This window comes from Etheostoma cragini, chromosome 3, assembly GCF_013103735.1.
Source record: "Etheostoma cragini isolate CJK2018 chromosome 3, CSU_Ecrag_1.0, whole genome shotgun sequence".
Lineage (NCBI taxonomy): Eukaryota > Metazoa > Chordata > Actinopteri > Perciformes > Percidae > Etheostoma > Etheostoma cragini.
Window position 1 is genome coordinate 29,290,292 of NC_048409.1, and position 14,820 is coordinate 29,305,111.

The 14,820-nt window shown below is 43.7% G+C and overlaps 1 protein-coding gene across 1 annotated transcript; it reads right to left on the bottom strand.

The window, feature by feature from the left end:
- Positions 1 to 1,351: 1,351 nt before the first annotated feature.
- Positions 1,352 to 14,387, bottom strand: LOC117942385 (collagen alpha-4(VI) chain-like). Its single transcript, XM_034867813.1, has 8 exons — positions 14,315 to 14,387; positions 12,866 to 13,456; positions 8,254 to 8,811; positions 7,434 to 8,054; positions 6,024 to 6,584; positions 4,873 to 5,150; positions 2,450 to 2,723; positions 1,352 to 1,392 (listed from the first exon to the last, which is right to left on the bottom strand). Exons 1-8 carry the CDS (start codon positions 14,385 to 14,387, stop codon positions 1,352 to 1,354), a joined length of 2,997 nt encoding a protein of 998 aa, XP_034723704.1.
- Between the last annotated feature and the right edge of the window lie 433 nt (positions 14,388 to 14,820).

The window sequence follows — 14,820 nt, forward strand, 5'->3', positions numbered from 1 at the left end:
CCCCCCCCCCCCCCCCCCATGAGAGAGAGACTTCATGGCTTGCAAACGAGCAAAGTGGTAGTTGGTCAAGGCCACACCTCCAGCCTCCACCTTGCCCCCCCTCTTTCCTCCTCAAAAGCTACAGACTCAGAAATGGCACATCCTAAAAAAAGCTCGTTGTGGGACTGGCTCTAGTGGCTGGAATTCTGCACCAAGGCTGAATTATTTGGGAAAGAGACTTCAGATACAGTATTACTACAGACCCGTGGCACTGACCTCCCACATTGTGAAGACCCTGGAGAGACTGGTTCTGGAACAGCTGCGGCCCATGGTCAGACCTCTCCTGGACCCCCTCCAGTTCGCCCACCAGCCCCGGTTGGGAGTTGAGGACGCCATCATCTTCCTGCTCAACCGCATCTACGCCCACCTGGACAGGCCGGCGAGCACGGTGAGGGTCATGTTTTTTGACTTCTCCAGTGCTTTCAACACCATCCGGCCGGCCCTGCTGGGTGAGAAGCTGACAGCGATACAGGTGGATCCCCCCCTCGTGTCCTGGATTGTTGACTACCTGACAGGCAGACCACAGTATGTGCGCCTGCAACACTGTGTGTCAGACAGAGTGGTCAGCAACACTGGGGCCCCGCAGGGGTCTGTCCTCTCTCCCTTCCTCTTCACCATTTACACCACAGACTTCAACTACCACACAGAGTCTTGCCATCTTCAGAAGTTTTCTGATGACTCTGCTGTGGTTGGATGTATCAGCGAGGGGGACGAGGCTGAGTACAGAGCTGTGGTGGGGGACTTTGTCCCATGGAGTGAGCTGAACCACCTACAGCTCAATGTGACAAAGACCAGGGAGCTGGTGGTGGATCTAAGGAGAGCCAAGACAGCAGTGAGCCATGTTTCCATCCAGGGGGTCAGTGTGGACATTGTGGAGGACTGCAAATACCTGGGAGTGCACTTAGACAATAAACTGGACTGGACCAAGAACACTCAAGCCCTCTACAGGAAGGGCCAAAGCCATCTCTACTTTCTGAGGAGGCTGAGGTCCTTCAACATCTGCAGGAAGATGCTGAGGATGTTTTATGAGTCTGTGGTGGCCAGTGCTATCCTCTTTGCTAGTGCATGCCTGGGCAGCAGGCTTAGGGTAGCCGACGCCAACAGACTCAATAAACTGATTCGCAAGGCCAGTGACGTCGTGGGGGTGGATCTGGACTCTCTGTCGGGTGTGTCAGATAGGAGGATGCTGTCCAAACTACATGCCATCTTGGACAATGTCTCACACCCACTCCATGGCTTGCTGCTCAATCACAGGAGCACTTTCAGTGATAGACTCATTCTCCCAAAATGCACCACAGAGCGCCACAGGAAGTCATTCCTGCCTGGGGCCATCAAACGTTTTAACTCCTCCCTCTGAGTGTCTGATACACAGACACTCAGAGATGTTGAAACTGGACAATTTTATCTGTTTTGTGCAATAACACTGGCTTGTAATGTGTGCAATACTTAACTGCTACTATTATTATTATTATTATTACTTTTCACCATTGCAACACCTTAATTATGTTATTTATGTAAATACTGTATCATAATATACCTTTAACTATGTAAATATCCAGACTCCTTATATTTCTTTATTTCTTTATTTATATTTCTTATATTTCTAATATCTGAGCAACTGTAACACAGAGTTTCCCTTCGGGGATCAATAACGTATTTCTGATTCTGATTCTGATATAAAAGAGACTTCAGATTCAGTTTTAGGGGACCACTAAGGTCTATATAAAGAGACTTCAGATACAGTATTAGGGACCACTAAGGTCTATATAAAAAGAGACTTCAGATACAGTATTAGGGACCACTAAGGTCTATATAAAAGAGACTTCAGATACAGTATTAGGGGACTGCTAAAAGAGACTTCAGATACAGTATTAGGGGACCACTAAGATCTATATAAAAGAGACTTCAGATACAGTATTAGGGGACCACTAAGGTCTATATAAAAGAGACTTCAGATACAGTATTAGGGGACCACTAAGGTCTATATAAAAGAGACTTCAGATACAGTATTAGGGGACCACTAAGGTCTATATAAAAGAGACTTCAGATACAGTATTAGGGGACCACTAAGGTCTATATAAAAGAGACTTCAGATACAGTATTAGGGGACCACTAAGGTCTATATAAAAGAGACTTCAGATACAGTATTAGGGGACCACTAAGGTCTATATAAAAGAGACTTCAGATACAGTATTAGGGGACCACTAAGGTCTATATAAAAGAGACTTCAGATGGGAGGGAATCATGGTATTTTGGGTAATTAAAAAGAACATTGACATAGGAAAACAGGACAACATGAGGGTTAAAGTGCAGACACTTATATTAAATTAAACTAATGGCTCAAAGCGTTCCCAAACAGTGGTTACTCTAAAGTATTTTGGGGATATTTTTGAGTATTTTCTGCTCTTACTTTGCCAGCAGAGCTCCAGAGACACCTGGCTCTCCAAGTCCTTCAGCGCATCAAAGTCTTTCTTCGAATACACCCTGTCTTGGGAGCCGCTGATGTCCAACAGCTGGTTGCTGTTGGCCTCCCCCACCCCGATGGCATACACCACCACTCCCTTCTTCCTCAGGGCCTCAGCGGGGCCCCGGACCTCGTCTTTGGCCTCGCCGTCTGTTATCACGATCAGCCTCTGACCGACGTCCGGACGCCCCCCGTTGTTCACATCGAAATACTGTGACACCTGGAATGGGAAAATCACATTTAGGCATGATTTCATATGTCCTTCTATAATATGCAGATTATTAGAAAGGGACAATTTGTCTAGGTCTAGTTTAGGTCTAAATCCAGTCTAAGTCTAAGTCTAGTCTAAGTCTAAGTCTAGGCCTAGTCTAATCTGAGTCTAGGTCTATTCTAAGTCTAGTCTAGGTCTATTTTAAGTCTAGTCTAAGTCTAGTCTAAGTCTTGTCAAAGTCTCGGCCTAAGTCTACTCTAAGTCTATTATAAGTCTAGTCTAGTCTAAGGCTGAATCCCATTCCTTCCCCTTGCCCCTTCCCCTAGCTTTTGTGCCTTCACGCGGGACCTAGTTCTGTCCCAATACCTATTATGACCGAGGGGAAGGGGATAGACCAAGGGCTGTATACCCCTACAAACCTAGTGTGGACGCGACCTCACTTGAAAACACACAGGCATCAATGGCTGCCCGTCGACCAGAGAGACACATAAATGTAAGTACTTTCAGCTTTAAATAAATGATTAAAAAGTTATGACAGTCTTGTTTTGTGGTCTATGGAGTCCTGTAATATATGTATACTTGCAACCATGTTCCTAACTGAAACTTTAAAAAAATTGCTAGCTTGGAATGCTAACGCTAATCGCTAACACTAATCGCTAACGCTAATCGCTAACGCTAACGTTGATTTGCACAACAGTCCCACATATTTCTGCCTTGAATGGACTGTATACATCGCATAGATTGTATAGCTATATATATATTAATATTAACGGTCTACGATACATCGCTACGTGCTTCACATATACCGCCCTGTAGGCTATCACACAGGGGGACACAGCAGCTGGTCCACTTTGGGGCTGAAAACGCAGACGTTTCTTAAATCCTGTGTTCATGTTGTACCCATTCATTATTGCATTGGTACTGTATTTGTTATGGTTTGGGGTTTTTGTTGGGGTATTTTTCCTGTTTGGCCTTCCCTGTGTTTTTGTCCCGGTTTTCCCATTAGTCTGGTGTTGTAGATTCTGTCTTGTGTTTCCATGCTTGTGTATGTTCGGTTTCCTGTTTTATTTTTTAGTCAGCTTCCTGTCTGGTCTTGTCTTGTCTAGCTTCGCTTTGTTTGTCTGATTGTCCAGCCCCACCCTAATGTGTTTCACCTGATGTCTCACCTGTTCCTCATTACCTCATTACCTCTTGTATTTAACCCTGGTGTTTCCCCTTCCCTCTTGTTAGATCATTTCAGTCGTGTGTCCTGTCTATACGTTGCTGAGTTCCCGGTATTGTTCCTGTTTCCCTGGATGTTTTCCCGTGAGTTTTCCCCCCGTCTTTTCCCCCCGGACCTCTGTGGACTTCTTGCTTGTGTTTTTGGACTTTGCTAATTGGTTTTGGATCCCTGTGTTTGTTTGTGGACCTTCTGCTAATAAAGCATTGTGTACCTGCTCCCGCCTGCCTCCGTCTCTCTGCGTTTGGGTCCTCACCTCGCCATACTGTGACAGTATTATTGTAGTCATTTGTAATTAATTCCTGTTCATTGTTCATACACTGATGATATGTGAGGGGGGGGGTTACTGGCCAACAGGCTTCAGACTGGTCTGGAATATCAGAACAGCTGTAGTTAATTTGTTTGTTTGTGGTCTTGTGTGTATTTTTTAGTGTTACACATTTGAAGCCTTTTTATGTGTGTGACATGTTAGTTATGGTTCTAATAGTTGATAATGGTTCTGTAACATTTTATTTAACGTTTTTGCCTGTTATGTTCAATTTATCACCAATGAAGACAGATTTTTGTTAACAAAATGTTTTTGTTAACAGATAAGAACATCTGCCTCTGCACCACCAAAGTGAACCTAAAATATTTAAATACATATGACACTGTTTTCCAAACCCACACAATCAACAGACAGAGACGGCATCTTGGAGGTTTGTGATCAATACTGTATGGTGATGTCACCAAGTGGTGTCCCATTTCATAGGGGTATGTTTTCACCCCTTACCCCTACCCCTTGGTTTCAAGGGCCAAGGGGTAGGGGTAAGATGGAGAAATGGGATTCAGCCTTAGTCTAAGGGAATAATTAAATCTCACTGAAGTCTAAACCTTGACTCAGTTGGACAGCTTCTTTATTTTGTCTCTCTCCTGCTGAACAGAAACGTCCCAGCCCACCTGAGTGAGGGCCTTCCCTGTGAAGGTTCCTCGGTCCAGGGGCTCCATATCATCGATGGCGGTGAGGATTTCATCTCTGTTGTAGTATCGGCCGAGCGGAAACTCCAGCCTGTTGTCAGTGCTGAACTGCATGAGACCGACGTGCACCTTATTCTGCTCGATGGTCGGCTTGCTGATGACGGTTTTCAGGAATTCTTTTATTTTCATGAAGTCGACGCTAGAGATGCTCTCAGAGCCGTCCACTAAGAAAAATATGTCTCCCAGTATATCTCTGCAAACTGGACACAGAACACAGACACGTTAACGTGGTGTTCGATACCGACGTCGCACGGACCGCTACAGGAAATCATTCCTTCCACATGCAATACAACTCTTTAACACGTCATCACTGGGTGCTGATAGGACTCTGAGACACCACAATAATAATAATAATAATAATAATAATAAGACTCTGAGACACCACAATACTAAACTAATGCAACCTGCACAATAGCTTTATCTACATATTTATCATTACTAGTTAAGCAGTTGCACATTTTTGTATTCCCAACATGTATATATTCAAATATCTGTTCATGTATCCTATGATTTCATGTATATTGTTTGTTTTTGTTTGTTTTGTTATTGGTACTTACACTTTTCTGTTCCCTTTATCTGTCTTTTATTGTCTGTAAAGCGTCCTTGAGTGTTAGAAAGGCGCTGTTAAATAAAATGTATTATTATATTGTATCATAGTATTTAATTATATTTATATTCTGCTGTGTGACTGATTTTGCCGCTGGTACATTATAATTTCCCATTTTATTGGATCAATATCTATCTTCCTGTATTCTTAACAAATATTTGAATATATTTGTTCATGTACAGTATATCAATCAGAGGTCTGCAGGTTTTCACGCCACCTTCTGGTATCGCCTCAGCTCGCTTGGTACCTCGCACCACCTAGTACTAGAAAAAGTACCTGTTGGCAGGTACCACCTAGTACTAGAAAAAGTACCTGTTGGCAGGTTGCACCTAGTACTAGAAACCGTACCTGTTGGCAGGTCCACGGGACTTTTTGATCATGGAAAACCAAAGAAGGCGAGTAGAGCAGGTACCACGTGATGGAAATACATGTATTCTAAAGTCGAGTGTAGTTCCCCTTTACTTACTGTCTTCAGAACAGATTTCTTCGATGATGTTGTTGTTGATAGATTTCAAGGCATCGAAATTGTTGACCTGGATAGTCCTCTTGGTGTCGCCCTCGATGTCTACCAGCTCTGATTGGTTGTAGTCTTTCACCCCGATGGCAAAGATGATGACCCCCTGCAGCCTCAGCTCTTCGGCTGGAGCCTTGACGTCGTCGGAGGACTTCCCATCTGTGATGACGATCAGGTACTCTGGGACTTTGTGACCACGGGTTTGCTTCGCTCTCCTAAAGTGTGGGCCCATGGATTTTAGAGCTTTTCCTGTCTCTGTCCCACCGCCTTTATGGTCAATATTCCTCACGAATGTCTCCATTTTATCAACATCTAAGGTGGCTGTCAGGTCAAATTGCAACGATGGATCACCAGCATATTTCACAAGCCCGACGCGGACGTGGTCCGGCCCGATATTGAAGGTACGGAAAAACTTGATGATGAAGTTCCTCATGTCTTCGAAGTCTAGGTTCCCAATGCTTCCCGAGTCGTCCATCAGGAAGAAGATGTCTGCTTCATCCTTTTGTACACACGCTGGAGAGGAAAAGCCAAAAGGAGTTAGTTCTTTTCACATAGTCGAAGAGAGGAGGGTCAAAAAAGCGTCCTCTGGTGGACAGACTATGCAACGCCATCACTAACAGGGACGATGTAGAGCGTCCTCTGGTGGACAGACTATGCAACACCATCACTAACAGGGACGTTGTAGAGCGTCCTGTGGTGGACAGACTATGCAACGCCATCACTAACAGGGACGTTGTAGAGCGTCCTCTGGTGGACAGACTATACAACGCCATCACTAACAGGGACGTTGTAGAGCGTCCTCTGGTGGACAGACTATGCAACGCCATCACTAACAGGGACGTTGTAGAGCGTCCTCTGGTGGACAGACTATGCAACGCCATCACTAACAGGGACGTTGTAGAGCGTCCTCTGGTGGACAGACTATGCAACGCCATCACTAACAGGGACATTGAAGAGCGTCCTCTGGTGGACAGACTATGCAACGCCATCACTAACAGGGACGTTGTAGAGCGTCCTCTGGTGGACAGACTATGCAACGCCATCACTAACGGGGACGTTGTAGAGCGTCCTCTGGTGGACAGACTATGCAACGCTCATAACATGGTTGATCGTCCGTTTTTATTCTTTAAATATTCATGTAGCAGAATCATTTATTTGTCATTTATATATTTTTTAATCGGGCATTATTAATGCGACCCGTTACCGGAGCGGGATGAAGATGGATGGAGGATTAATGCAGATACCGATTGATCCTGAAATGCCTAATATCGGCCGATATATCAGTCGAGCTGTAATTTAAATATTGATAATTCTATGTCTATGGAAATGTCAAAAGAAGACTATGAAACCACTGAGTCAAACCTTTTTTGGCCTTGGACTCCCTCACGCTGACTTTGACGGCTTGATCAATGACGTTTTCACAGATTACTTTCTGCAGGCTGTGCTTCAGCGCCCTGAGCTCGGTGAAACTGTCCACGTTAAAGACATGCCTATGGACGGGGTGAGACGCCATCTCCTCCAGTTCCTCCTTGCTGGCGTGTTTGATTCCTACAGCGTACACGCTGACGTCATCCCGACGGAGACTGGCTGCTGCTTCAAACACGCTGTCCTGGGATTCCCCGTCGGTGATCACCACCGCCACCTGCTGGACGCCCTTCCTTCTCCTGCTGCCCTTCTCCTCAATGAAGATGTTGTCCCGCGTGAAGTTCAGGGCTGCTCCGGTGTTCGTCCCCCCTCCAGTGTAAGGCAGCCTGCTGATGAACTGCAGGATTTCCTCCCTGTTATCGAACGTGTCGAGGTAGACCTGTGCTTTGGACTCCTCGTTGTACGTAACGATGCCCACTTGGACTTTATTCGGTCTCACGTCCAGGCTGCTCACGATGGAGTGCAGGAACGAGCGCACCAGCTGGAAATTCTCCGCTCCAATGCTTCCCGACTCATCAACGATGAACACAATGTCTGCAATGTTTGCTCCTTTGCAATCTGGGAAAAACAAATTTATCGTAAGATTTACAGTAACTTACAGTATCAATTGGCAAGTTACTGTGATCACACAGTTACACAGTATATATATATATATATATATATATATATATATATATATATATATATATATATATATATATATTTGCAGTGTTGTTAGGTGGATTGAGAGCCCAAAGGAATGATGGATGATTCTCACCTTCAGTAATGTGGTCCATTTTCTCAGTCACGATGAATTCCTTTAGGGTAAGTACTCTGGGAGAATCGAACGCGTACCCAGAGTTAACGAACCGATGCAGGGCATCCAAACTTGCACCTGCACTCATCCCAACAACGGTAACCCCTGCTGATTTGATCATCCGGGCATCCTGATACACAAGATGATCTGAGTCATTTCCACTGACGACCACCAGGAACTGCCGGGCGCCCAGGTGCGCACGCCCCCCCGCCTCTTTGGTAAAAAAGTGAGCGAAGGCGTTCTGCAGAGCCCTTCCCAGGTTACGGGGCCGGTTGGGTTGGGGGCGCAGGCGGAAACCTCTGACAGCAGCCTGGAGCTCTTGTTTTGTTTGATGAGTATTAAGAAGGAATTGAACCTGCGTATCTTCACCGTACTGCGCCATCCCGACACGGTAGGTGGACGCGCCGGGGTTAATTTGAATGATCAATTTCAAAAGGTCGACCCTAAAAAGCGTGAACTGGGCTTGACCGATGTTGCGGTCCACCAGGAAGAAAACATCTGCAAACCTTTCTGCCAATGCTGCAAGAAGAAGAAAACATAGTTATTAATACATTATTATAGAGTCATGTCAATATCTGGCTCCTCTCAAAGTTAAAAGTAGTTTGTAATAGTTGAGGAGGGGTCAAATATTTTTATATTTAATATTTATATAATATATATTTTTAGCCATTTCATTTCATTACTGTGCAATTTTTATTTATTTTATTATTTAGTACTTAACTACTTTTCACACAATGTGTATACAAAGCTAGTTTATGTATAGTTGATCTCAGGACTCAGGACTGTGCCCAAGGTCCCCCCTCTCTTTTTTTTCTTCTACTTCTGCACTACTTACATTTTATATTTATGTATTTCATGTTGACACTTTAAAGGTTTTGCTTTAGTCTCGATGCACAGGTCTGCACTTGTGCATAATGACAATAAAGGCTTTCTATTCTAGTTCACTGTGCTGATTGCTGCAATAGCAATTATTATTCCGTACGTGTTTTTGCTCTCTCTAACTTCTGCATACTTTCAGCTATTTAAACCGTTCAACTTTTCAATCTTCAGCTCTTTAAGCAGATGATGGGACTTCTACTATTTTACTGCTATTTATACTTTTTCAAATATTAAGCTTTTAAACATTTTGTTTTACATTAAAGTCAATGAGAGCAAGCTTCAAATCAAAATGTAGGTATTCTTGTTTAGTTTCAGCCAAGCTTTCAAATGACAAGAGTTCAGGATCTTCCTCCATTCACTGCCATGTTAAACATCGTCTACATTTCTGAGCAGAACGCAGAGCGAAATACTTTTTTAAATTGCTGATACGCCCACATTTCTAAGTTTATCCACATTAATTTAATATCAATACGCTCACAAAGGCCTACTGGTGCTCATGAGGATTATTTTATTGATATCTCGTATCCTGTTGATGATATGATCATTTGTTTGAGAGCTTGTTCAGTGTCTGAGGAGCTGCGGTTTCCCACAGGTGAAGGGTACAACAGCTGGCTCGTTGACTGATAACAGATCAAAGCAATGAAATCAAAGAGATTAAAGGCTTCCTAGCTGTGTTTACAAACATGGCCACTGATAGTCCGTATCTATGAAGGTAAATATAGTGCAAAAGTGAGAGCGCGCAGATGCGATGTGAGCACTTGTAAAATAGGACTTGAGAGCTTGTGAAAAAGATCTGTACTCGTGTTTTTTTTTTTTTTTCTTCACTTGAGTCACTTTTCCAGTACAACCACAACTCAGTGATTACAACCTCTCGAATCTGTCGCTGCAGTGTGCTCTCTCGCATCACACAGCGGCGAGTCTGCGCTCTCAAGTTTTGCAACACTTCTTGTGATACATTTGGTGCAAAACTAATTTGTACCTGTGGACTTAGTCTGTGGAGCTCTATGTGTGTGTACGCACAGACAGACAGACAGACACACACACACACAGATCAATTATATATTACCATGTATATCTTGTCAAAATTATATTATAGTGGTGGTGCAGTGGTTATGCCACATGCCTTTCGTGCAGGAGACCAGGGTCACCACCTAGTGTCAAAAACGCTTTTAACCCCATTATGATTATTTATTATTCCGTACATTTCTGTAAGACTTTCAGTTATTGAAACCATTCAACTTTTAAAATCTAGCTCTAGCTCCTTATGGTGTAATTGTGTTATTCAACTTAATTAAAACCATTCCTACTTTTTTCAACTATTCTTACTACTTAAGCTTCTGCTTACTGATTTAAGCTATTCAACCAGGTTAGCTTTAGCAATTCAGCTATTCTGCATTTTTCAACTATTCTCACCACTTCAACATCTTCTTACTGATTTAAGATATTTATCCAGTTTAGCTTTAGCATTTCAATTTTTTTCTACAACTTTTACTGATTTAAGCTATTCAACCAGGTTAGCTTTAGCAATTCAGCTATTCAACATTCACACGCATTTTCTGCAGGAAATGCATTTTCTAGTTTTTCTTCATCTTCCGCCAGATTTTGGATCCACCACTAGTCTCAAAACGTTGCCAACACGCACACACACAATACATCGAAACGTGTGTAATGATCGGGAATGGTGTGCTATGACTCTTCAACAACATTTGCCGCGTGGTTTTCAAGAAATCGTCAAAAGACGGCGAAAGATTTTTAATAGACTTGAATGGGAAATGTTCGGGAAAATCGCTCAAAACGCACCCTCTTTGGGACCGTGCTGTATATCGCCATACTTTAACGTAGAAACATGGTTAAAAGTGTAAACCAAAGACAAGACTTTGGCGATTATTGGGCTGAATGGGAATTCAGATATCAAGCACGGTTTCCGCCAAATCCCAGTTTACGTATCGTCCCGTTTTCAGACCGTCTCAGATTTTCCAATGTGTGTGTATGTGGTGGAATGTTCAAAGCTAGAGTGGAGACACAGTGAGGGGCTGGAGTACGATTCTCTTAAAGTTCCCCAAACAAAATGTCTCTCTCTCCTCCAGTTTTCAATCTTCAGACATCATAGTAGGTCAAAATGTAGGAAATCTTGTGCCGGTCGCAGACATGTAGATATGGATTCTATCGGACTTAAATTGTTGTGGCTGTGACCAACTGTCGATAGAAACTATGAAAAGAAAATATCTGGATTCCTCAATGTGGAAATCACCATAGCAACAAGGATAAGATGTGTCATTGGTCAGCTAACATGATCATGGTCACGGTGGGCCACATACACCAGACTCCATGTGAAAAATTATAACTCTGAAGGGTTAAGACGCTTAACACTTTTCTTATTTTTTATTAATTTAATTTTAATTTTTTTTTAATCTGTTTATTGATCCCCTATGGGGAAATTAATAGGTTTTATTGCTATTCGGATGTGCCCCAATAGCAGGCACACTGATAACATTTCTGCGGAATTTTCTTGTTGTTTTTGATTATTGTGATATTAACTATGCACCTACAATTGCCTATAGGATTATTAGGACCACCATACTAAGACTGTGTTTGACCCCCTTTGGCCTTCAGAACTGCTTTAATTCTACGTGGCATTGATCCAACAAGGCGCTGAAAGCATTCTTTAGAAATGTCGGCCCATATTGAGAGGATAGCATCTTGCAGTTGATGGAGATCTGGTGACTGGGGGGCCATTTTAGTACAGGGAACTCATCGTCATGTTCAAGAAACCAGTTGTAAATGATGTGAGCTTTGTGACATGGTGCATTATCCTGCTGGAAGTAGCCATCAGAGGACGGGGACATGGGGCCATAAATGGATGGACATGGTCAGAAACAATGCTCAGGTAGGCTGTGGCCTTTAAACCAGGCCCAATGGCCCTAGGGGGCCTAAAATGTGCCAAGAAAACATCCCCTACACCATTACACCACCACCCCCAGCCTGCACAGTGTTAACAAGGCATGATGGATCCATGTTCTCATTCTGACTCTACCATCTAAAGGTCTCAACAGAAACCTTTTTCCAGTCTTCAACTGTCCAATTGTGGTGAGCTCTTGCAGATTGTAGCCTCTTGTTCTTATTTGTAGTGGAGATGAGTGGTACCCGGGGGGGTCTTCTGCTGTTGTAGCCCATCCGCCTCAAGGTTGTGCGTGTTGTGATTTCACAAATGCCTTGCTGTACCTCTGTTGTAACAAGTGGTTATTTCAGTCAAAGTTGCTCTTCTATCAGCTTTAATCCGTCGTCCCATTCTCCTCTGACCTCTAGCATCAACAAGTCAACCCCCCACCCCCCCCACCCCAGGACTGCCGCATACTGGATGTTTTTCCCTTTCCACTCCATTCTTTGTAAACTCTAGAAATGGTTGTGGTGTAAATCCCAGTAACTGAGCAGATTGTGAAATACTCAGACCGGCCCGTCTGGCACCAACAACCATGCCATACTCCAAATGTCTTAAATTCCATTTCTTTCCCATTCTGACATTCAGTTTGGAGTCCAGGAGATAGTCTGGACCATGACCACTCCCCTAAATGCATTGAAGCAACTGCCATGTGATTGGTTGATTTGATAATTGCATTAATGAGAAACTGAACAGGTGTTCCTAATTATCCTTTAGGTGAGTGTATATAACGTGTCCTGCCATCCTTTGATTTACCTTCATTTTGCTCCACCACAGAGCCACAAACCGTTTCCAGCAGCTCTTCAGTTAGCCTCTGCAGACCCTGGTAGCTGTCGACTGAGTGCAGGAAGCGATCTGGAGGCCAGTTGGCGATGGACTCAAGCTTCTCCCGGTTGGCGTCTCCCACCCCGACGCTAAACACCATGACCCCGTCCTGCCTGAGCTTCTGGGCCGGTGCCTTCACGTTATCAGTGGACTTCCCATCCGTGATTACGACAGCGATCTGAGGCACCCGTTGATCAACTCGGCTTCCCGCCTCCTTGGTGAAGAACTGCTTCCGGAGGAACTCGATGGCTTTGCCGGTCTCAGTGACTCCCCCTCCTAGGAGCTGGATTTTCTCCACGGCGGCCAGCAGTGACCTCTTGTCGGAGTGGTCCTTCAGCAGGATCTCCGGTTGGGGCTCATTACTGTACTGGGCCAAGCCGATCCGAACATTGTTGGGCCCGATGTCGAGGGCTTTGATGAAGTTGCGGAGAAAAGACCGGACCTCCTGGACGTTCCCAGGGCTGATGCTGGAGGAGCCGTCAACTAGGAAGCCGATGTCGGCCCTGGAGGCTTTTTCACAACCTGGGGGGGGGGGACAAGGTTCATGTGAACAGCATATTCATAAAAAAATTGGAGATTTAAAATAAGACCTTTTTGAAATGGCACATCCTAAGGAAAGCTCATTGTGGGACTGGCTCTAGTGGCTGCAATTCTGCACCTAGGCTGAATTTTGGGAAAGAGACTTCAGATACAGTATTAGGGACCCTTAAGGTCTATATAAAGAGACTTCAGATACAGTATTAGGGACCACTAAGGTCTACATAAGGAGACTTCAGAAACAGTATTAGGGGACCACTAAGATCTATATAAAAAGACTTCAGATACAGTATTAGGGACCACTAAGGTCAATATAAAAGAGACTTCAGATTCAGTATTAGGGACCACTAAGGTCTATATAAAAGAGACTTCAGATACAGTATTAGGGACCACTAAGGTCTATATAAAAGAGACTTCAGATACAGTATTAGGGACCACTAAGGTCTGTATAAAGAGACTTCAGATACAGTATAAAGAACCACTAAGGTCTACATAAAGAGACTTCGGATACAGCATTAAGGACCACTAAGGTCTATATAAAAGAGACTTCAGATACAGTATTAGGGACCACTAAGGTCTCTATAAAGAGACTTCAGATACAGTATAAAGGACCACTAAGGTCTATATTAAAGAGACTTCAGATACAGTATTAGGGACCACTAAGGCCTATAAAAGAGACTACAGTATTAGGGGACCTATATAAAATAATCCAAAAAGCACTATGTCATGGGACCTTTTAAAGTAGACTCATCAATGCACTGTATTGTCCCAGGGGTCTTTCAAAAGTAAACCCTGAATCCCAACATATACTGCGTTTGAAACCCAACTTTACGCGGCCCCCACCTTTAATCTGAGCAGTGATGCCAGAGATATACGCCACTATGATGAAGCTGAGGACCAGACTGGTTCTTCCCATCGTGCTGCGACGGCTCGAGACTTTGTCCCTTCCTACAACAGAGACAACACAAGTTAGAGCCCAGGTCACTGTCCTGAAGCTGGATATTCACATTACATGTCACATTTAGCTGACGCTTTTATCCAAAGCAACTTAAAGGCCATATTGCAGGTTTAATTTTCCAACGAATTTGCACTTAATGATTGTTGGTAATAAACATTTAAACTGTTATCCACTGTATATGATATTGATAGGTATCAAAACATAAAATAACACGAAAAAGTAGGTCATATTTAACAGTGGTTTGCTTTTCTCCCACAATGCATTGCATAACGTCACAATAGGGAGACGATAGGCCAGCCAGCTTATAGAGAGACCATTGAGAATTACGAGAGAGATAGGAGACAAAAGTGTAAGAAAGAGTGTTCAGCAGCAGAGATATATATATATATAT